At 39.1% G+C, this 24,330-nt stretch overlaps 1 protein-coding gene across 11 annotated transcripts in view; it reads left to right on the top strand.

Annotated features, from left to right (window-relative positions):
- obsl1a (obscurin like cytoskeletal adaptor 1a) overlaps nucleotides 1-24,330 on the top strand; it is a 126,673-nt gene that overhangs the window by 66,364 nt on the left and 35,979 nt on the right. For 4 of the 11 annotated variants that reach the window (XM_026945530.3, XM_053229471.1, XM_026945531.3 and 1 more), the window contains 7 exons: nucleotides 4,529-4,795; nucleotides 5,407-5,519; nucleotides 5,626-5,779; nucleotides 14,245-14,406; nucleotides 14,543-14,647; nucleotides 14,927-15,193; nucleotides 19,637-22,206. In XM_026945530.3, coding sequence (XP_026801331.2) covers nucleotides 4,529-4,795; nucleotides 5,407-5,519; nucleotides 5,626-5,779; nucleotides 14,245-14,406; nucleotides 14,543-14,647; nucleotides 14,927-15,193; nucleotides 19,637-19,908 — 1,340 coding nt within the window. In that variant the 3' untranslated portion in view covers nucleotides 19,909-22,206. Of the gene's footprint in view, nucleotides 1-4,528; nucleotides 4,796-5,406; nucleotides 5,520-5,625; nucleotides 5,780-13,130; nucleotides 13,458-14,244; nucleotides 14,408-14,542; nucleotides 14,648-14,735; nucleotides 14,874-14,926; nucleotides 15,194-19,636; nucleotides 22,207-24,330 lie in introns of those variants that run through there. The other 7 variants (XR_008300980.1, XM_053229459.1, XR_008300985.1 and 4 more) reach the window with 6 other exon arrangements.

The following is a 24,330-nucleotide window of genomic DNA, read 5'->3' as shown; positions in this document are numbered from 1 at the left end:
ACAAGGCAGGTTGGGTCCATGGATTTATGCTGTTGGCTCCAAATTCTGACCCTTCCATCTGTGTGCCTCAAAAGAAATCAAGATTCATCAGACCAGGCTGTTTTTTTCTGTCTTTGACTGTCCAGTTTTGGTGAATCTGTGCCCACTGTACTTCTGTTCTTGGCTGTCATGGTCTTCTAGTGTTGTAGCACATCTTCCTCAAGGTTCGATTGTGTTGTGTAGACTAGCGCTATGCATTTTGAGATGCTTTTCTGCTCACCAGAGTGGTTGTCTGAGTTACTGGTGCTTTTCTGTCAGGCTGATTTTCTGGTTGGCTGATTGGTTGCTTGCATGAATGACTAGTTGTGCAGGTGTTCGTGATAAAGTGCTCAGTGAGTGTACAAAATAACAAAGTTATATTAACCCACCTAGGGCCCAGGTAGAACCCATATAGCAGCCCATTTAATTCCCACCTGGGCTCTAGTCATAGCCAACTAAATATTAAACCCTATTTTAAACCTATGTGAATATGTATATGTGCAGTATTTGTGGATATCATAAAGAAATGTTTTTTTATGTCACTGAATTATTCTGATTTGAGGAAGCACAGACAAAATAATGAAAAATAAATAAATAAATAAATAAATAAATAAATAAATAAATTTTAGGAAAAAATGTGCTCACTGTAATTTATGGTGATAAATGTAATATACTTCACATTAAAGTCTGAAGAACTGCAGAAAAGAGGTTAAGTCTCTGACACAGTATACGGAAACAAGCCCACCAAGGGCCTATGTGTAGACTTTCTGGGCTGCTCACTGCTATCCCATTTATATGCTTTCTAGGCATCCCAACTGGAACTCAGCTAACCCATGTTCAAGCCATGTGGGCACCACCACCTTTTAGCTCTGCCTACTCAAATATGTACCCAGCCAGCATGGCTGGGTACATATTTGAGTAGGCAGAGCTAAAAGTTCCGAAACAGTTTCAGAAATACAATCAAAAGAAAATTTTACTGTACACCTTATTTTACAAGAGATATGCTTGTTTTGTCTTCCCAAATATGAATAGCACCCCCACTGGCCAATTTAAGTGAAATTGCATCAGATAGTAATGGGTCCATACCCAAGCCTACCTTTCAAGTTTCGTGATGATGGCTTGATGATAACCCTGTCAAATGCTTGCTTAAAACTGTCAAAATTCCACTTACACATTAGCACATAGATGCATCATACCAAATTTCAGCTCAGTCTACTTACAATTCCTGAGAAACAGCTATCTGACCTTAGCTCATTCCCTTTTTATGACCACACCCCAAACTATGCAAATGACCTCAGAATCTTGTACTGTACTTGCCTTTCAAGTTACAGCTGTTTGGCTAATTTAGGCTCTGCCTTATTAGAATTGATTGGCATGTGGTGGCCGTACTGTTTATAAATTTCCATATAGTTTTTTTTATAATAATTGAGGCTCACACTCTGCTGAGTAGTTTGCCCCCAAAGTTGTGATAGGCCAAAGTGGGTGGAGCTAAGTGGTTCTTGATTATTATTATTATTATTGTTGTTGTTGTTGGTGGTGGTGGTGTTATTAATAATAATAATAATAATAATAATAATAATAATTATTATTATTATTATCAGAAGAAGAAGGAAAGGCAGTGTCTCAGGTTTTCAGCAATGAGCGCACTTCAGCAGTCATCCATGGTTTCTGGTTTGCATGTATGGTGATGGTCTTGAAGGAAGTCACATCATCTATGCATTTGCTGATGTATTCAGTCACTGATGATATATGTTCCTCCAAGTCTGTGGTGTTGTGGTATGTAGTAGCCTCTCTGAACATATTGCAGTCTGTGTGCTAAAAATAGTCCTGAAGTGCTGAGATTGCTCCCTCAGCCCAGATTCTCACCTATTGCATTGGCTGCATTGGTAACATTAACTAGCAGGTAATACAAAGAACTGCTAGTAATTAACTAGCAGTTCTTTGTATTTAATAGGAGTAAAATTTGTGTTAATGAAGCACAAGTCATTCGTTCCTACTTGATTTCTGCATAGTTAGCTATGAATTGTGGAACAGTATTGTAAAGTGTTATCAATAAAGTTAGTGTTGTGGAGAGGGACTAAGTAAAAAGTAAGTAGGGACTAAAAAAGTAGGTAGGCCCTACCCAAAACATTAAGAAATAGTTGGACCATAAAAATACAGTACTTTTTACAGTTCTCTTTACATCATTGGCTTAAACTGCATGAACACAGAGGACCCATCAGTGGATCCACACATACATTCTTTACTCTTGTAATCACATGCCTTTCCAAAAATTTATATTGTATTGAATAATTCATAGTAATTACTGAATAATATGCTTTAGAGTATATAATAGACCAGTAGTATATAGGGTGTTAACTGTTGTGACATTGCATATTTAATTGAAAGGGGTAACCTGTGCTCCTGACATCGGTGAATATTCAGTATTTTAATTTTCCCTGAAGTATGTTTTTTTTTGTTAATGTAGGAATGGCATTTAATGCACTCTGATTTTAGTTTCTCCAATGTTTTCTCATCAATGACATTAGAGGTCGCACCTGAATCTGTAAGCATTTTCAGACCTACACCTCCTAGGCAAAAGTTCAGTCTATTAGATATCTCTGCCTAAATGATCTGTGTTCCTGCATCTGTAACAGCATTGCTTTATACCCATTTCAGCATGCCATTTTGTTTGAACTTTCTTGTTTGCTCTCTGCGCTCTTTCCCCTTCGAGAGTTTACAATTCTGGGAGAATTAGAATGTAAGAGAGGTCAGAGGAAAATAGGAAAATGGTGTATATATACACACACACACACTGCCTGGCCAAAAAGAAAGTCACACAATCTTTTTTGCACTGCATTTTGTTGCAATGCATTTAGCTTTGATTACGGCACGCATTCGTCCTGGCATTGTTTCAACAAACTTATGCAACTTCACAACATTGATTTCCATCCAGAGTTGCATTCATTTTCGGCTGAGATCTTATATTGCAGACAGAAGAGTCTAACCACTCCGTAAAGTCTTCTCCAACACATCCTAAAGACTTTCAATGGGGTTAAGGTCAGGACTCTGTGGTGGCCAATTCATGTGTGAAAATGATTCCTCATGCTCCCTGAACGACTCTTTCACAAGTTAAGCCTGATGAATCTTAGCATTTTCATCCTGGAATATGCCTGTGCCGTCAGGGAAGAAAAAGTCCATTGACGGGATAACCTGGTCATTCACTACATTCAGGTGCTCAGCTGACTTCATTTTATTGCCACACAATGAGGCTGAGCCTAGACCTGTCCAGCTGATGCAACCCCAGATCATAACACTGCCTCCAGAGGCTTGTACAGTAGGCACTATGCATGACGGGTGAATCACTTCATGCATTTCCCTTCTTACCCTGACATGCCCATTGCTTTGGAATAGGGTAAATCTGATTTTATCAGACCACATGACCTTTTTCCATTGCTCCACAGTCCAGTTTTTATGCTCCCTAGCAAATTGAAGTCATTTTTTCCAATTAGCCTCACTAACAAATGGCTTTTCTTGTGGCCACACAGCTTAGTGTCCAAATCCTGTAAGTTCTCATCACAGTGTACAGTAGGCACTATGCATGACGGGTGAATCACTTCATGCATTTCCCTTCTTACCCTGACATGCCCATTGCTTTGGAATAGGGTAAATCTGATTTTATCAGACCACATGACCTTTTTCCATTGCTCCACAGTCCAGTTTTTATGCTCCACAGTCCAGTTTTTATGCTCCCTAGCAAATTGAAGTCATTTTTTCCAATTAGCCTCACTAACAAATGGCTTTTCTTGTGGCCACACAGCTTAGTGTCCAAATCCTGTAAGTTCTCATCACAGTGTGCGTGTGGAAATGCTCTTCCTTTCACTATTAAACATAGCCGTGAGTTCTCCTGTCGATTTTTTTACGATGTGACATCACCAAGTGTTTTAAAGATCTCCGATCACAATCATTCAAGATTTTTTTCCGACTACATTTCTGCTGTAAAGTTGACTGTTCACCACTATCCTTCCAGGCTTTAATAATGCACTGGACATTTCATAACCCAGTTCCAGTGATTTCAGCAATCTCCTTAGTTGTTTTCTTTGCTTGATGTAGGCCAACAATTTTACCCTTCAATAACATCTTTTCCACGACCATGGGATACGTAATCTGTCATGGTTGTTTAAGAAATGAGAAGCTCACACCGCATCAGTTAAGGTTAAAAGAATTGTTGCCAGCTGAAACATATTAATCACTGCAGTAATGATCCAATCGAGTCTATTAAGCATTTGCTTATTTAAACCCAAACAGCGACCTTTTTTTTGGCAAGGCAGTGTATATATAGATATAATCATTACCCCATGAAATAACATTGTATAGAAACGTTGACAAATTCTGCCTATTGGTACCTTAAAGATTTCTGTCAAACCTAAGAATCTAAGTTAAGAAAAATGAGAAATTGAGAACTGTGAGAATTGAACTGGGAAAAGGAACTACTGTTCTAAAATTTAATAAATTCCGTTGACTTCTAAAGCCAGAAAGATCACTACAAACAAGGGGTTGATGGATATTGAAACCTTCGAAAGAGAAACTGCCTCGTTTGAGGTGGAGCTGTCCCACACAGATGTGAAGGGTGTTTGGCAAAAGGACGGATTGAGGATTAAAAACAGCACCACGAAACGAGTCAGCTCCAGTGGACATGTACACAGCCTCACACTCACCAACCTCACATTGGAGGACACAGGAACCATTGTCTTCTCTGCAGAGGGACTCAGGACCTCAGCCCAGCTCTTGGTCAAAGGTAAGCTTTGTAAAACTTGTCAGGAGACTGGCTGCTTTCATTGGAATTCTAATTGCCCAGGATGGCAAGAAATGATGATGACACCTACAGTATATATTAATTTGGCACTTTCACTCAAAGCAACTGCAATTGTTTAAGACCTTACACACAGGCCTTCTGGAACATCTCGCTTTCTGGAAGTTTGGGATTTGAAACTACAACCTTCTCATCAGTAGCGCACAACTTCTAAGAGTGTTAACATTTTGTTATCATGTATACTATTACATGAGAGCACAGATGGCTCCATGTGTCTTACCCATGGAAATACAACATTAGTTACATCATCCAATAACACACTGATTAGGCAAATACAGTGTACAGCATAAAAACAGCATGACATTTACCACAGGAATACCCCATAGCATGAGTATGCCTAACTTATGTTAGAGAAACCCAAACCTAAAGAAAATTCAGGTTCTCTTTTGTAATATGAATTATGATGGGGACAGAAATATTAATATCTATTTTTTATTGAAAAATCCTCACATAATGTTTCCTTAATTTTGTTAATATTGTCCATTTCAGTTTTTACAGGTGTGAAGTAATGAAAAAATCATCCCTTTATCTTTCAGAAACACCAGTATCACTCATAAAGAAGCTGTCAGATATCAGGCTGGAGGAGGGCTCCTTGATCACACTGGAGTGTGAGCTGTCCAGACAAAATGTGGATGTCAAATGGCTGAAGGTATTGCCAGTCACCCAAGACCATTATGTTCAAATTGTACATTCAAAGTGTACATTCACTAACAACTATGTTTTATATCTGTTTTCTTACTTGTTTGTAATGGCAGAATGGATTGGAGCTTAAGTCAGATAAAGGTTTGAGGATCTACATGATGAAACGGAAGCATTGTCTGCAGATTATGGAGAGTAGTGTCAATGACTCTGGCCTCTACACATGTAACATTGGTGACCTCTGCACATCCTGCAAACTTGAAATCTATGGTATCTTTCCAAATTAAAAACTCTTCCCATAAAAATATATGTAATTTACTTTTAGATATGCTAATTACTTAAAACACAGTAAACTATATCTTCATAAAGATATCTGTATATTATATTTTATAAGACGGTGATGCTGAATTCTCAAATCTGATTGGTCTAAAGGTGTTGATTAATTTTCTATAACAGCACAGCTGTGACAACAGTGCTAGCTGTAATTCAAATCACAGGTTTATATTAATGCACAATCTTTTCTATGGTAAGAGCTTATTCACAGGGACTTGTACGGTGGATGCACCACATAATCTAAGACTAATAATAAACAGATCTAAAAATATCTAGTTTAACAAAAAAAAAAAGAGTAAAAATCATTGATGTGGTGAAGTTTTCTGCAAGGAAACTGTGGCAATAGGGATGTGGTTTAGCAGGAGTTTGTGAATTGAGGGGGGAGTTGAGAAGAAAGGAGATGGCTGATGGTATGAATGAGTGTCCATCTGTGAGTGATGAACAAGAGCTGATTTCTTCCCTCTGTTCTGCACAGTGAATGTAGAGCCTTGGCACCAGAGATGTGCACAGACGAGTATTTAGTGTTTTATTGTTTGCATTTGACTTAGCCACTATTAGACTGAAAGAGTTTGAATGATAATAAATTATGATTCTATCACCTCTCCAATCTCTCACACTTGTTTTCCTAAGCTTCCGAGGTTCTGTTCTTGTTACACTGCTGCTGAAACCTGGGAGCACTGCAGTGGCTGTCTGGCTACATTCCCTTTTATTGGGAGAAGCTCAGCTGGCCACACATATGCTCCTGCTAGAAAATCAGCTTGAGTATGTGGACTTAAAAAAGCAATTGTTCAGAGGGTCAGCTAAACACCAGAAAAGTGTTGACAGCAGTTCCAATCCCTTTCCTTTAAAGAGGCCAGCTGGCCCTTTGTTTTCGCCCACCAGCTTTGAGATGTCACGCTGGACAAGGCTATTCAGATGGTTGAGGACCATCTCATGGCATAGCTGGTTCCAGGAAGGCCCATTTCTTCTCTCTCTCTCTCTCTTAACCCAGACAACCAACCTTCCCCTTCTCTGACTCCACAGAACAGGAGGGTGTTCCCCCCTGGAGAATGTGTGCGGATGTGGATGTGAAGGATAGATTATACTGAGTGATAAAGGAAACTCAGAGTAGAGAAGAGATGACCCATTTGTTGGTACCAAAGAGCCAGAGGGGAGCTGCTTTTCCACACAGCTCATTATAATCCAATGTCTGGGCATTTAGATCAAGATAAAACAGTAAATCATCTCATGGTCCATTTCTATTGGTGGGCATTTGTGACGTTATACACAGGTGTTGTGCATCATGCCACGAATGTCAGCTGCTGAATCTGCCAGCCACCCCAAAAGTGCCATTGCTCCCCCTTCCATTGATCAAGGTCCCCTTTGAAAGAACTGGTATGGATCTTGTCCGGCCATTAGAACAAGAGTATTGCTTTGTGTTAGTTCTGGTGGATTATGCAACTCAATATCTGGAAGCCACACCTCTGCACAACATCTCAGCACACAGTGTTGCAGAGGCTTCCAAGTAATCTTCCGAGTCAGAATCTTGAAAGAGATGTTGACTGACTAGGGAACCACATTCATATTACATGCATATCACAAATCATTGTATGAGTTATTAGAAATTAAGTCAATTCACACCAGCTTTTACGCAAATGGATTGCCTGGTCGAGCAGTTTAATTGAATGCTTAAATAAATCATTCATTCATGAGGATTCATATATGTGGTCATACACGAGGATGCTTCTAACTGGGATAGGTGGCTCAAACCTCTATTATTTGCAAGGCAAGAGGTCCCTCAAGCCTCCACTGGGTTCTCCCGCTTTGAATTTTTATACGAGTGCAAGCCTCGTGGAGTTTTGGATGTAATTCAGTACGTTCTTGACCTGAGAGAAAAACTCCACACATGGGGACAATTAATACAGGAGGATTTGCTTCAGACTCAAGAACATCAATTCTAACTATATAATAGGGGCGCTTGGCTATGGGAATTTTCACTAGGAGATAAAATGCTTGTATTACTACCCATGTCAAGTTCCAAATTGGTTATGAAGTGACAAGCTAAGGGCCCTTTGAAGTCTGTTGAGGAGGTCGACTATGAAGTCAGGCAAAAAGACAGGGGTGATTTATTACAAATAGACCAACTTAATCTCCTAAAGCTATGGAGAGAGGCAGTCCTTGTGGAACTGGTGATGGTAATTGTCAGGAGGGAAAAGTTGGGACCAGAGGAGAATAAAAAAAATATAGTTCAATCCACCCTGGTGCCATGTGGAGACCACCTCTCACCACCACAGAAAGCAGAGGTTGCCCAGTTGCAATCAGAATTTTCTGATGTGTTTTAGTCACACTCATAGAGTGTGAACACCACATCTCATAGAACATCACATAGAGATTTCTCAGGGGTGGTTGTATGCTGCCCCCTCAACGTTTGCCTGAACACAAAGAGCAGGTGTACTATCCTCAATATACGATACTTTGCACAGCTAGACAGCCAGCTAACGTGAAATGGGACTCCAATAAATGTATCAAGGCGTAACTTTTCTTGATTTTAATTTAAAGGAAGTTTCCCATTTGTTCCCATCTGTACAGGTTTCTTACAATATGTGACCTAATTGCAGGTAGGTTAATTAGACGTCTCTTATTCACATAACACTCTTAAATGATTAATTCTCAAGCTTTAGTATACAAAGGCATCCTTAATGTGTCAAATAATCAACTTTATATACTCACAGACAAAGAGTGTCTCAAGAATAGCGTAAAGAAAACATAAGATGCACCAGAATGAAGCCGTGTGCTCTGGACTACTTCCTGCTTAAACTGAACTGAAACAAAACAACCACTAGGTGGCAGTATAAAAGCTCAAGAAACTATTTCAACATAAAAGTTCTCATAAGAATGCAGCACACTCCCCGCCTGCCACATTACTTTGTGGCACTATTGATTCAAATTACTAGTTCAGTCTTTAAGTAGTCTTTTAGTCAGATAGAAGAACGATGCATTCAGTTTTGACAGTTTTGACAGTTCCTTGTTTTGCAACTCTCACTTCCACTTTGCGTACTTTTCCGTCTTGGCTTGGGAATGTGTTAACAATGAGTCCCATGGGCCATTCATTTCTGTGTGCCTGACTGTCTTTCAGCATACATCCCCAACACTGATGTTTGGTCTGTCTTTTGTCCACTTTCTGCGGCTTTGTAATGAGGACAAATACTCACCCTGCCATCGTTTCCAGAAAGTATTTGCTAAACATTGGACTTGCTTCCATTGTTTCTGATATAGACAAGAAGTATCAAAGTTTCCAGTAGGGTAGAATTAGAAGTATCAAAGTTTCCAGCATTCATCTTTTGAGTCAGAAGCATTGCTGGGGTGAGCACTGTTGGGTTTTCAGGGTCAGTAGACACTGGAAGCAAAGGTCGTGCATTTATAATAGCCATGACCTCCGCCATCACGGTACTCAAGACTTTATGAGTGAGACTACTGGGCCCAACAACACTGCATCCAGAATTCGCCTGCTTACTCCAATTAGTCTTTCCCAGGAGCCCCCCATGTGTGATGAATGTGGTGGATTAAACAGCCATGTGCATCCCTTCTCCTTCAGGTAATTCTGAAGTGCTTGATCGTTGGTGTCTATGTTCAATTCCTACATGCACCTACAAAATTGGTTCCTCTGTCAGAAGTTTGGCTGGGCCAAGATTAAGAATCTCCTTAATGCGTTGATGAAGCTGGATGTGGTCATGGATTCGATGAGCTCTATGTGCACGGCTCTGGTAGACATACACGTAAAGATTACAGCCCATCATTTGCTTTCTGCATTTCCTCCTCTTGTTCATCGTGTGACAATTGTCCAAGGACCAAAAATGTCAAGTCCAACATTAGTGAATGGTGGTTCTTGAGCAAGCATGTCTGCTGGTAAATCTGCCATTTTTTGACACTCTAGGCATCCTCTGAGCTTACGACACGTTACACATTTATGAATCACTGCGGACACCACACATTTACTTCCGATAATCCAGAACCCTGCTGCTCGAATGGCTCCCTCAGTGATGTGTCGCCCTTGGCGAACTACCTGTTCATGGTAGTATCTGACAAGAAGTGTAGTAATGTGGTGTGTTTTTGGAAGAACGAGTGGATGCTTTTCCTCTCTGGGTACATCTGCCTCTGTTATATGTCGAGTTGGCTCTGTCTTGAGATTGGTTTTCCCTTCTCTAGACATTTGAATTCTTCCTCGAACACCTCGTGCTGAACAGAGCCAATAACCACATTTTTAGCTTTGGCAAGATCTGTGACACTGCATCTGAATCGTTGCCATCCTTTGTGACTTGGATCGTAAGAACCTTGGAAGGATGCTGCAACATGAATAAGCTTAGCCAAGGTGTGAATGAGAGTCTTCCAACTAGAAAAGTGCATGAAATGCTGGCTGTCCAACTGTGTCTTTGAAATGTTGGTTAACAAGGCCACAGCATCAGGACGGACCTCCTCATCGGTTTGAGGGTTTACAAGGGAGATTGCAGTTTCTTCAGGGTACTCTTCAGCTTGGACTTCGAATAGAAAACGTGGCCCTGATAGCCACTTTGTGTGTGGCAGTAGAATTGCTTGCGCCGGTCTTGTGGCATGATCTGCAGGGTTTTTCTCAGTGGATATGTAGAACCATTGATCAGAGTGTGTAGATTTTCTGATTCGAGAGACACGGTTGGATACATACACATAGAACCTCCTGGTAGTGTTGTGTATATACCCCAGCACTATCTTGTTTTCTGTGAAGAATTTGACTGCATCCCAAGCAATGTCCATCTCATCTCTGAGTAGGTCGTACAGTTCAACAGCTAACACAGCTGCTCACAGTTCAAGCCGTGGAATCGTATGTGCAGGTCTTGGTGCCAGCTTGGATTTTCCCATGATAAATCCAATGTGGCATTCCCCTTCAGAGTCGACGGCTCTTAGGTAGGCAACAGCTCCGATCACTATTGTTGAGGCACCTGAAAAGATACAAAGCTCCTTTCTCTTTGTTGAGGTTAGTGAAGCTGGAATGTAACACCTTTGAATCTTGATGTGTTCAAGAGCATCTAGTGATTCTTTCCACTTGTTCCATTCAGACTGTTTTTCAGATGGCAGTGGTGTGTCCCAGTCATGCTGTTCTAGCGTAAGTTCCCTGACGATAGATTTGCCATGCATAGTTATGGGTGCCACAAAACCCAAAGGGTCATAGATGCTGTTCACTGTTGAGAGAATGCCTCTTCCAGTGTAGGGATTTTCCTCATGAGAAATCTGGAATGTGAAGCTGTCGGTTTCCAAATCTCAAGACAGTCATAAGCTTTGCCTGACTGGAAGGGCATCAGCATTGAGGTCAAGATCTTTTATACTCTTTGTATGATCTTCCACTGGAAATGCTTTCATCACTTGCTTGTTGTTAGAGGACACTTTATGTAGCAACACATTGCATTCAATGAGCATTTCTCTGGTCCTCGTCAGAATATCGATTGCCTTTTCAGGGTTAGCTACTGAGGCAAGACAGTCATCAACATAAAATTGTCTCTCCACTAAACTTTTAGCATCAGCACCATGTTCTTCCTCACCCTCTTGAGCTGCTTTTCTCATGCAGTAGATGGCGACAGCAGGTGATGTGCTGTTACCAAAGACATGCTTCTTCATCCTATCACTTCCTTTTCCATGTCATTGTCATCGTACCACAGGAACCTAAGGTAATCTCGATGTTCTTCCTGAACAAAAAAACTATAGAACATTTGTTGCACATCTGCTGAGAACACTACAGGCTCTCTCCTAAAGCGCAAAAGGACCCCCAACAGAGTGATATTCAAGTCTGGGCCAAGAAGCAGCACATCGTTCAGTGACACTCCCTCATATTCAGCACTAGAGTCAAACACGACTCTTATCTGATCAGGCTTTTGAGGGTGATACACTCCGAATGTTGGGAGATACCAGTGTTCTTTGCTCTTCTCCAAGGGTGGAGCAATTTCTGCATGATCATTGTCCAGTATCTTTTGCATGAACTCAGTAAAGTGTCGTTTCACGTCTGGTTTCTTTCCTAATGTTTTCTGAAGAGAGTGGAAATGCTTACGTGCTTGTTCTTTGTTACTTGGTAGGCGACGTTTCAGGAATCGAAATGGCAGAGGTGCCACCAAGCTGTTCTCTTCATCTTGATACACAGATTGTTGCATGATATCTAGGAATTGTTGGTCATCTATGGACAGTGTTGGTTTATCATCATCCTTGGATCTTTGAAACACTGCACCACCTAGACTCTCTGTGCTCGCAGAAAGGCTAGTATCTTCCATGCAGGGTAAAGGGCGTGGACACTGTTGTAGTGGTGTGGAGCTGAAATTCTCTTTTACTTGGATGTTACTGGGGTTCTAATTCCAAAGATGTCAAAAAACTCAGTCTTTGCAAGAGAACGGTTGCTTTGTTCATCAAGTACTGCATACATTTCTAATTCTCAAGCTTTAGTAAACAAAGACATCCTTAATGTGTCAAATAATCAACTTTATATACTCACAGACAAAGAGTGTCTCAAGAATAGCGTAAAGAAAACATAAGATGCACCAGAATGAAGCTGTGTGCTCTGGACTACTTCCTGCTTGAACTGAACTGAAACAAAACAACCACTAGGTGGCAGTATAAAAGCTCAAGAAATTATTTCAACATAAGAGTTCTCATAAGAATGCAGCACAGCAGGTAATTTGCGAAGAGCCAAGGCCATGCTCAACATGGGGATAATCAAGGACTCCCACAGTGACTAGTCCAGCCCAGTGGCCCTGGTTCCCAAGGTAGATGGGTCAGTCCGGTTTTATGTGGACATTAGATAGGTCAATGTGGTGTCTAAAGTTAACACATATCCAATGCCATGCATTGACAAACTTCTCAATTGGTTAAGCATTGCCCGCTTTTATTAGACACTAGATTTTACGAAGGGATATTGGCAGATTCCCTTAACTCCAATGTCCCATGAAGAAACTAACTTTTACACACCATTTAGTTTATACCAATTTGTCACCCTTCTGTTCGGGTTGTTTGGAGCCCTGGCAATGTTTGAACAACTCATGGACAATCCTCTGCACACACACCGCTTATGCCGCTGCTTACCTTGACAACATTATTATTATTAAAAAGGAGGTGAAGCAGTTTACCTAATTATTCAGACATCACCAGCTGTCTGACTGATCTCATTAAAAAGGGAGCACCAGACCCGATCCAGTGGTTGGAGTCATGCCAACAGGCCTTTACTCAGCTAAAAGCTGCACTGCATGGAGCCCCACTCCTACATTCTCCTGACTTCTCTTTCCCTTTTGTTTTGCAGAATGACATGTCAGACAGGGGGCTGGGGGCCATGTTGTCTGAGGTGGTGAAAGGGCTAGGAGGGCCCCATGCTGTACATCAGCAGGAAGCTCTTGGTGAGGGAAAGCAGGTACACATTATCGAGAAAAAGTGCTTGGCCATCAAGTGGGTGGTCTTCACCCTCCAATACTATCTGTTGGGATGGGCCTTCACCCTCTGTTTGCTCCATGCCCAGCTCCAGTGGCTTCACTACATGAAAGATACCAACCTGCAAATGTCTGTCGCAGATTTTCCTCACCTGCCAAGGTAGTCGGCAGGATGGCACCTGAGCCTGAGTCGGGCCATGGGGGTATGTGGCAGTGGGGTCTTGGTTTAGCGGATGTTTGTGAATGGAGGGGGGAGTCAGGGAGAAAGGAGAGGAATGATTGTACGAATGAGGAAGAAATCAGTTCCCGTTATTCATAGGTGTCCACCTGTGAGCGATTAATGGGAACTGATTTCTTCCCTTTGTGTTGCACAGTGAAAGGGAGACAGCAGAACAGAGCCTTAGCCAGTGGAGACGTGCACAGATGATTATTTTGTGTTTAATTGTTTACATTTGACTAAGCCACTGTTAGACTGAAAGAATTTGAAAGTGAAGAACTGCATGCCTGTGCCAGCCACGACAGGGTATTGTACGTTTGACAGAGAAGTTTGAAAAAATAAAAATTATGAATCTGTCACCCTCTAGTCTCTCCTACCTATTTTTCTAAGCTCCTGGGGTTCTGTTCTTGCTACAGAGACATTTATTTAAGATTAACAGAAGGAGTTTCCTGTCAGTGCTTTGTAATGCTCAGTGAGTTTTCCACCGTAGAACAGTCTCCAGGACAGAGCAGTTTGCACTTTCTGGTGTCTCAGTAACATGACAAGCTTCATTTTTTCTTTTTTATCTTAATAAATTCTAGAGAGTGAAAAAAGAGAGGCTGGTGAGGGAACAATTGTTTATAGCTGCATAAGTGGTATTTTTGCCAAATTACGGTAAATAAATAAAAAGGATATTTTTATTTGCTGTTATGGGAAAGTAATCAACTCCAGCATTTTTCCTATAACATTTATCCCTTATGTTATGTTATGTTATGTTATGTTATGGTTGTCAGAGCGGCAGTTGGAAATTGTCACAGCGCTGGAAGACCTGTATGTTAATGAGGAGCAGAACGCTGTGTTTATGTGTGAGGTGTCCATGGAGAATATGTCTGGAGACTGGTACAAGAATGGCCAAAGAATCCGGCCAAGCAGCACCATCAAGACTCGCCAAGAGGGTCGGTAGCCATTAGTCCTGTAGCAAATATGAAATTGTTATATTTTGTTTTCAGAACTTTAATCTCTTTAGACACTTTGGTATGAAGCCTTGTACCATGTGCTGCTGATGGCCTGTATTTTCCTTCTTGTTAATAGGAAAAAAGCACTTTCTCCTAATATGCAATGTTACATCAGAAGATGCTGGAGAGATCAAATTTGTTTCTAAACAAGTTGAATCAGTTGCCTACCTTGAGGTTCAAGGTACTGTATTTAAGATTATTAATCATTTCATTGCAAATATTAACTGCTCCATTTGATTTACACCAAAATTAATGTTTTTGATTAATAGAGATGAAGACAAACTGTTTGGTGCATTTTAACAACAAATGTTTCCAAATGTATCATCATAAATGAAAGGAGATAGCCAGGGTCAATTGGACTTCTATGGTTAAGTAGTGAATATAAATATGAGGGAGCATTTTATTTTATTATTATCATTTTATTATTTTAGAATAATCTCAAAATGCCCATTTATGACAGAACTCCCAGTGAGCATTGTGCGCCCGTTGAGGAACCGCACAGCACTGGAGAATCATCGAGTTATACTGGAGTGCACTGTGTCATCCCCTCACTCTGAGGTCAGCTGGCATAAAGGTGACATAGAGCTGGAGTCGTCTGAACACATGGATATTATCAGTGAGGGCTGCTACCATAAGCTGGTCATCCATCGGGTGGCAGTAGAAGACGAGGGGACCTACCGCATTGAAGTGGGCAAACACACCTCGACAGCCAAACTGCTGGTGGAAGGTAAGTGAGTTATTTAGAATTTTAGCATGAATGTATATATGTATGTATATATTCATAATTTTTCCTCTGTACACTACCACAATGGATTTGAAATGAAGCAATCAGACATGATTGAAGTGTAGACTTTCAGCTTTAATTCAAAGAGTTTAACAAAAATATTGCATTAACCATTTAGGAATTACAGCCATGTTTTAGTCCCTCGATTTTCACAGGCTCAAGTAATTGGACAAGCAGTTTAATGGCCAGATGTGGCCTGTTTTCTCCTTATTCCATGACGAAAAAGATAAAGTCTGGAGTTGATTCCAAGTGCTGAATTGGCATTTGGTAGATTTTCATAGGAACTCTCACTATGTGGTCCAAAGGGGTGTCAATGCAAGTGAAAGAGGCCATCATTAGGCTGAAAAAACAAAATAGACCTATCAGAGAGATGGCAGAAACTTTAGAAATGGCCAAATCAACAATTTGATTGCTCTGGAGAGCTCAGCAACACCAAAAGGCCTAGAAGTTCATGGAAGACAACTAAAGTAGATGAACGCAGAATTCTTTCCTTGGTGAAGAAAAACCCCTCCACAACATCTAGCCAAATCAAGAACACTCTCAAGGAGGTAGGCAGGTTATTATCAAAGTCTACAATCACGAGATGCCTTCTTGAATGTAAATACAGACGGTTTACCTCAAGACGCAAACTACTGGTAACACTCAAGAATAGAAATCCCAGATTAAACTTTGCTAAAAAAAAAAAAAAAAAACCACTAAAAAAAAAAAAACCTGATCAGTTCTGATGCAAGATTAACTTGATTATGGGAAGAGTGGAACTGGGTCACTGGTGTTTATATATAATCTGACTGCTGATAGAAGTAGCAGGATGAATTCTGAAGTATGTAGAGCTATACTTTCTGCTAATATTCAGTCAAATACTGCCAAAATGACAGGATAATACAGATGGATAATGACCCAAAACATACCGCGAAAGCAACCCAAGAGCTTGGAAATGGATTGTTCCTAAATGGCTGAGTCAGTCACATGTCGTCATCCCAATTGAGCATACTTTTCACTTTCTGAAGACAAAAGTGAAGGCAGAAAGATCTACAAACAAGCAGCAGCTCAAGGCAGCTGCAGTAAAGGCCTGTTTGGTGATGTCCATGGGTTCCAGATTTCAGGCAGTCATTGACTGCAAAGGATTTGCATCCAAGTATTAAAAATAATCCTAATATTTATGATTAAGTTAGTTTGCCCAATTACTTTTGAGCCTGTGAAAATGGGACTCTGTAAAAATGACTTTAATTCCTAAACGGTTAATACAATATTTTTGTTAAACCCCTTGAATTAAAGCTGAAAGTCTACACTTCAATAATAATCTTGATTGCTTCATTTCAAATCTATTGCGGTGGTGTACAGAGGCAAAATTACAAAAATTGTCACTGTCAAAATACTTATGGATCTGACTGTATGTATAGTAATTTATGCAGTTATTCAATTAGCCAATCATGTGGCAGCAGCACAAATATACAGTCAGGTCTGGAAGTATTTGGACGATGAGAAAAGTATTTGGACAATGAGTTTTTGTGATTTTGCCTTTATACGCCACCACAATGGATTTGAAATAAAACAATCAAGATGTGATCGAAGTGTAGACTTTCAGCTTTATTTTAAGAGGTTCCACAAAAATATGGCATTTACCGTTTAGGAATTACAGCCATTTTCAACAAAGTACCTCCATTTTAAGGGGCTCAAAGGTATTTGGACAAAGTGACATAATTGTAAATATAACCATAATTTTTAATACTTGGATGAAATTCGTTTGCAGTCAATGACTGCCTGAAGTCTGGAGCCCATGGAGATCACCAAATTCTGAGTTTCCTCCCTGGAGATGCTTTGTCAGGCCTTCACTGCAGCCTCCTTCAGTTGCTGCTTGTTTGTGGGTCTTTCTGCCTTCAGTCTTGTCTTGTCATTAAGTGAAAAGCACGCTCTATGGGGTTGAGATCAGGCAACTGACTTGGCCATTGAAGAATATTCCATTTCTTTGCCTTCAAAAAGTCTTGAGTTGCTTTCACAGTATGTTTAGGGTCATTATCCACCTGCACTGTGAAGTGGCGTCCTATCAGTTTTGTAGCATTTGGCTGAATGTGAGCAGAGAGGCCCTATACACCTCAGAATTCATCTTGCTACTTCTGTCAGCAGTCACTTCATCAGTAAACACCATACTGTCCACCATATTTGATACATGATGTGGTATACTTTGGATCACGAGCTGTTCCTTTCTTTCTCCATACTTTTCTCTTCCCATCATTCTGGTACAAGTTAATCTTGGTTTCATCAGTCAAAGAATCTTATTCCAGAACATGGGAGGCTTTTTTAGATGTTTTCAGGCAAAGTCTAATCTGGCTTTCCTGTTCTTGAATGTTCATGAAGGCGTCTCTTGATTGTAGATTTTGACAATGGTACGCCTACCTTCTCCAGAGTATTCTTGACTTCTGTTAATGTTGTGAAGGGGTTTTTCTTCGCCAAGGAAAGGATTCTACGATCATCCACTTTAGCTGTCTTCCGTGGTCTTCCAGGCCTTTCGAAATTGTTGAGCTCACCAGTGCTATCTTTCTTTTTAAGAATGTACCCAACTGTTGATTTTTGCTATCTGAAGCAGATGAAGCAGATAAAAGGTCTGGAGTTGATATCAGGTATTGAGTTGGTATTTGGCAGCTGTTCAACTGGAGCTACCAGTATGAAGTCCAAGGAGATCTCAATGCAAGTGAAGGAGGCCATCATTAGGCTGAAAAAAACAACATAAATCTACTTGCAATGAGATCCAGAACAGCTGCCAAATGCCAACTCAATACCTGATATCAACTCCAGACCTTTTATCTGCTTCATTTGTCTCGAAGTAATGAGGGAATGGACCGCACCTGGTCAATTAACTTCTTGTCAGTCAATTGTCCAAATACCTTTGAGCCCCTGAAAATGGAAGTACTTTGCTTAAAATGGCTGTAATTCCTAAATGGTAACTGCCATATTTTTGTGCAACCTCTTAAAATAAAGCTGAAAGTCTACACTTTGATCACATCTTGTCTGTTTTATTTCAAATCCATTGTGGTGGGGTATAAAGGCAAAATCACAAAAACTCTGTCATTGTCCAAATACTTCCGGACCTGACTGTATGTGTGTATATATATATATATATATATATATATATATGTATACATATATATATAGAGAGAGAATTACATATATATATATATATATATATATATGTATATATATATATATATATATATATATATATATATATATATATATATATATATATATATAGTGAATTACATATACATATATATATATATATATATATATATATATATATATATATATCTTAATAGGTTCAAACTGTCTTTCTTAGAAATTGCTTAATAAGAAACAGTCAGATAGAATGTTGTAAAATGAATAACTATAACAATAACAATAACAATAACAAACAATCCAAAGCCAGACCCAATAATCATAGACATTAACACAGGCAAGGGTTACAGAAGAATCAGAGAATCAGAACACAGCGAAATCCAAAAAAAAAAAAAAAAAGCAAAACTGAAGAACTTGGCAAGATCATAAACAGAATAGCTATCCAGACAATATCGGCTCAGAACGTGCATGCAAAATAAACAACACCGGCTTCACTGATAACCTGAGTGTCCATGTGCTTTATATATGCTATGAACAGCAAATTAGAAAAAAAATGTGGCAATATGGTTCTATCTATTTTTGGTCACAGTTCAAAAATCCACTTTCTAAATCTCTCAGAATTACCATAAATTATATTTGAAGTAACCTTAGGTCTTGTTGAGCTGTACATATAAATTTCAGGATTTTAGAGTTGGAATGTCAAAATTTTGATATCTCATATCTCAAAACAGCTCTTAGCTTATAATAAGGTAATGATTTACAATGATTTGAACATTATCTTTGTAAAAGAAATATGACATATTAATTCTCATATTTTTTTAAGAAATTGAACCAAGAACAAACAATTCTTGTGAATAAACAACTTTAAATATATCTCTCTACGCAAGACATAAATACCATCTTATCACACTGGATGCCTCTGTCCTGCTTACATCAGTCATTTCCTTGCTTCTCTTAGCTAACTATTATGCAAATATAACATAGAAAGTAAAAGGACATTAAAAATTGCTTTCTTAGACTAAGAAGGTCATAACAAAACTTACATATTCCTTTTGGATGTATTTAAAAGATTTCTCTGTTATGCCCACAATTTATTTTTAACTGTTTGTAGTTCTGTTTTTTTCTTAAATACAACACAGGTACCTTTTCCCTTTTTTCACCCAAAAACCATGGTGGATAAAGACTAATATAGGGACAGAATTTTGCTAAAGAATGTATAATAATTAGCAACTCAATAAGTTTGACCTGATCATTTACCTTTTGTGAATCCAGCACAGTCCATAAAGGTATTGAAAGAGCTGCAGGACATGGAAGTGAGTGCTTCAGAGCCAGCTCAGTTCCAGTGTGAGGTGTCTGTACCTCTCGTGAAACCACCCATGTGGAGCCTTAATGGAGAAAACCTGCATCCAGGAGCCGACATTCTTGTGGAGAACAAAGGAACTGTCTACAGCATAACATTTAAAAAGACCAGTTTGGACATGAGTGGAATAGTCAGATTCACTACTGGGAAAGCCAAAAGCAGTGCCAAACTGAAAGTCATATAGAGAGTACTGCACTCAACAAGCAAATCAGAAATGTATATGGTAGGTTAGTAGTGAGGCAAGATAGTAGGAACATAAACAGAATTACACTCATTAGTCTGTGCATATTTACTAAAACCTTTCCTGGGATATGGTCAATTTTCACACTGCCATCTCAATGTCAGCATATTTCAGTATTAAGGCTTATAGAAATTTGTATTTCTGGTCTAAATTCATTACCTTGGGGGGGATTAGACTTTTCTTAGAACAACCAACTTCAGTATCAGTATTGTATTCAGATAGTAACATGGAGATATTTGATATGAGGTATTAATTCAATCAGAGATTTGCATACAATCCCCACATTCCCATGTTCCCATTACAATCATGATGCATAAATAATTATATTAAACTTCTCAAAGACATTGCAAAACAATTATTTCATGATAATTAAAAATAAACTTGTGAACATATTTACACTTTCACTTAAAACTGATTCTGATTTTTGCAGGAAAAAGCAGCAGAAATCTAAACTTACTAGAATGTTTTGCTAGGTGGTTGCTGTGCTAACCCTGTTGGTTGCTAGTTGGTTGCTATCATCTTCCAGTTTGTTGTTGGGTTGTTGCTAGGTTGTAGCTATGCTAACCCAGTTGGTTGTTAGGGCACTGCTAAGTGGTTGCTATCGTAACCCAATTGGTTGCTAATGCATTGCCATGCTATCCCAGTAGGTTGCTAGGGTGTTGCTAGGTGGTTGCTATGCTAACCCAGTTGGTTGCTAGGGTGTTGGTAGGTGGTTTCTATGCTAGACTAATTGGTTGCCAGGGTGTTGCTAGATGGTTGCTATGGTATCCCATTTCGTTGCTAGAGTGTTCCTAGGTGGTTGATATGGTAACCTAAGTGGTTACTAGGTGGTTGGCTATACTGATCCAGCTGGTTGTTAGGGTTTTGATAGGTGGTTGCTATGATATTCCAAGTGTTTGCTAGGGAATTTGTAGATGTTATGACTAAAAAATAAAAGCACCCTGAAAGCACCATATGGAAAAATGACCCAGTGGCAACCATAATTTCGAGATTTCCCAAAAGGACAAGCACCCCATTTCTATATGGGATCTACGTCTGTGCTGAATTTTTTGTTTGTCAAAAATTGTGACCTGTAAAAAAGGTAGAAATTTTCAAATATAATAATAATCATAATAAGAATAATAAGAATAAGGAGAAGATGGTTTTGTTGAACAGTATGTTGGGTCTGTCAAACCAAATTAATAAAATGATAAACTTTCGAATAAGTCAAAATTATTAACACCTCAATTTTAGCTTTATGATTAATAATTATGTATCACTGTTGCACTGTTGCAGAGTGTGGGACGAGGCATGAAGGAAAAACATTTCACTACATTAATACATCACATGTATGTAATGTATGTGCCAAATAAAGAACCTTGAACCTTAATAATAATCAGTGACTTGGTTTCTGAAGGCTTAGTTCTGAATAGTTTGGCTTCTTGCAATACCAAAGTAATAGACAGCAATAAAATATTCAATAAAATAGAATTTATTGAAATTCAGGGAAGAAAGAAGAAACAGTAATTGACTACTAACTAAGAACTTCTAATCCTAACTAGGAGCAGACAAAGGAGAGTTGTGTTTGTGTGTACAAGAAAAAGGGAGTGAGGAAAAGGAGGAGGGAGTGTGTGCATGTGATAGGGAGAGAGAGAGAGAGAGAGAGAGAGAGAGAGAGAGAGAGAGCGTGTGAGCATCTGTGCATGGATGTGTGCTTTGCTCTAGAGTAAGGGTGGCAAACTCAAATTCTGCCTGGGCCACATCAGACCCCAAAGGGTCATAATTAAAGTCTATTCTAATCTTTTTCTCTCTTTTTTTTTTTTGTTAATACATATTTAACATATTCCATCAACTAACACCAATAATCTATAGGCTCTGAAATAGGATATAGGATGTTTCTATAGTAAGGGTTAACAGAAACTATTAAAGGGTATACCACATTACGTAATAACATCCCAGCTGCTGTGATGAGAAACAGGATTAACCCATTGGGTGATGCAATATTTTATATAATTTTATTCTTTTATTATTCCTAAGGTTGCTAGGGTGTAGCTAGGTGGTTGCTATGCTAACCCAGTTGGTTGCTAGGGTGTTGGTAGGTGGTTTCTATGCTAGACTAATTAGACTAACAATATAGTTATCGTTTTAACTTTTCTTTCTCCCTTCCTTTTCTTTCTTCCTGCACTTTAACTGTCTGTGAGCTGCTGTGATAAGTGAATTTCTCCACTGTGGGCTCAATAAAGTTTATCTTATCTTATCTTATTTTTCCTGGTTCTCTTTGAAAGCTCAGAGATATCAAGGTGAAAGCTGGTGAAGCAGACTGCTAGAGTTTACTGCAAAAGAAAAGTAGATTTGGATTTATAATATAAGGTGTAATTTTCCTCTATTATTAACATGCTATTTTAATCTTTTTAAAAATTTTAATCTGTTATTAATGTGGAAAGATTGTTTGATGGTACATTATACCTAAATTAAATACCTGATTAAATATTAGTGTCATCACTGCTGTTACTGCTGTCTGACATCTACCTAAAATGCATGAATGCATCACACTTACCAGTTTAAGTTTACAGATCAGGAAAACAATCATGATTTTATTTAACACATTTCCACATCCCACAGTAAAACTTTGAAAGAAACAATAGTAAACACTATCGTTCCTGCCCAGATGTAAAGTCTTACTAGTTTGTAGCAATTGAGAGAGGAATGCGGCTCAAGCTGATGCAGCTTTTCGAAAAGGTGTCCTCGTGCCTTTCAGTTTTCCGGATTGATCTGTTGTGATGCCACTCTAAGTAAAAGGCAATGCATCACGTTAGAGTTTGTCATGCATATGTGCAGTTTGTAAGTTGATCTGTCTATGTATTCACTTCCTGATCAAGTTTAGTCAGTTTCATAACTGACTGAGGTCTGATGAAAGACAAACTCGTGTGTGATGCTACTGGGTAGCAATGATTGGTTTTACACTGTTTAGAGATGTGAGCCATTCTCTTTTTATGGTCTCAGCGGACCAAAATGAGGGCAGCCAGATCGCACCACTGATGAGCCTTGAGAGAGAGCAAACAAAGGTGGTAAATTCCTTTTGATAGTTCACGGGGGTGATGTATACTCATGTTACATCTTTCCAGTTACTGTAAAAAATGTAGTCCTATGTACTGTGTTGTCTTGTATCTTGTACCGTGGTCCTTTGTGCATGACATTTTGACCCAGTTGTATACTTGTATATGGAGGGAATGACAACAAAAAAGGACTTGATCAAGAGGTGATTGATGTGGTTGGGGAATTAATTTCCTTATATGAAAATAGGGAATGAGGTTCATTCTGGTAGATGCAGAAGAAGAATGGCAAATTCTGTCTGCCATTTCTCATGCTCCGCAATAAACTGCTTCATTCGAGTGGTGGAGAATGTCAGGATCTGCAGACAAAGGTATGAGTCCTGCAGCCATGCAAGGGAGAAGCAGTCTTTAACAGTTGGTCATGACCTGGAAGACTGTAAAAACACATAAGTTAGAGAGATAGACAGAGACTTTATTGATCCTGTAAGGGAAATTATTTTTGTCACAGAGGCCACACAAAACATATAAGAAATACAAAAAACAAAGCTCTTTATTAGGATTGTAGATGGATTGATGTCCAAAGCTAAAAACACATCAGCATCATTGTCATTCTAAATGAGGGGATGGTTTACCACTTGACTTGGCCAAGACTTGGCCACTGTCTTTCCAGCAACTTCAGTATTCATGTACAGCAAGATTGAGGGCTCTAAAGTTTGGGGCTAATTATTAACTACACAGCTTCCTTCGCCAGCCCAAAACTCTGAGAAACAAATGCCTTCACACACCAATTGTCTAGGATCTTTTACTTGGCTGCATTTATTTAGTTATGTTTATAGTTATAATGCACAAAAGTGACACCCATTACATATATTATTTACCCTTACATATTGTGGGATTATTTCCTATTTTCCCTGATTATGTGATGATGATGATGATGATACATGATTTAATCATTTAACATCACTGGTATTTATAACATATATATATATATATACAACGATCAGCCATAACATTAAAACCACCATGTTTACGAAGTGATGTCAAATCAGCATGGCTGCACAGAGCATGAGAAATAAACATAGTAGCACTTTTTACCTGTAAATGAGTTAAGCTGTATACTGTATACAGATATTTCCTTTAGATCAAACAACATACAGACATACAGTACACATTTAAATCTAAAACAATATACAGTTCACTATGCAGTTTGAGGAGGAAAATATACATAACCCACCACAATTAGCTGACTAGTTTGTTGCTAACAAAAGATGAAAATGGAGAACATCTTGAGGTGTAAAATGACATCATCCCAACCTGCAAATTGCCACTTACA

Source organism: Pangasianodon hypophthalmus, chromosome 2 (genome assembly GCF_027358585.1).
Source record: "Pangasianodon hypophthalmus isolate fPanHyp1 chromosome 2, fPanHyp1.pri, whole genome shotgun sequence".
Taxonomy (NCBI): domain Eukaryota; kingdom Metazoa; phylum Chordata; class Actinopteri; order Siluriformes; family Pangasiidae; genus Pangasianodon; species Pangasianodon hypophthalmus.
The sequence above is the reverse complement of the archived record's forward strand: the minus strand, read 5'-3'. Positions and strand labels throughout refer to the sequence as shown.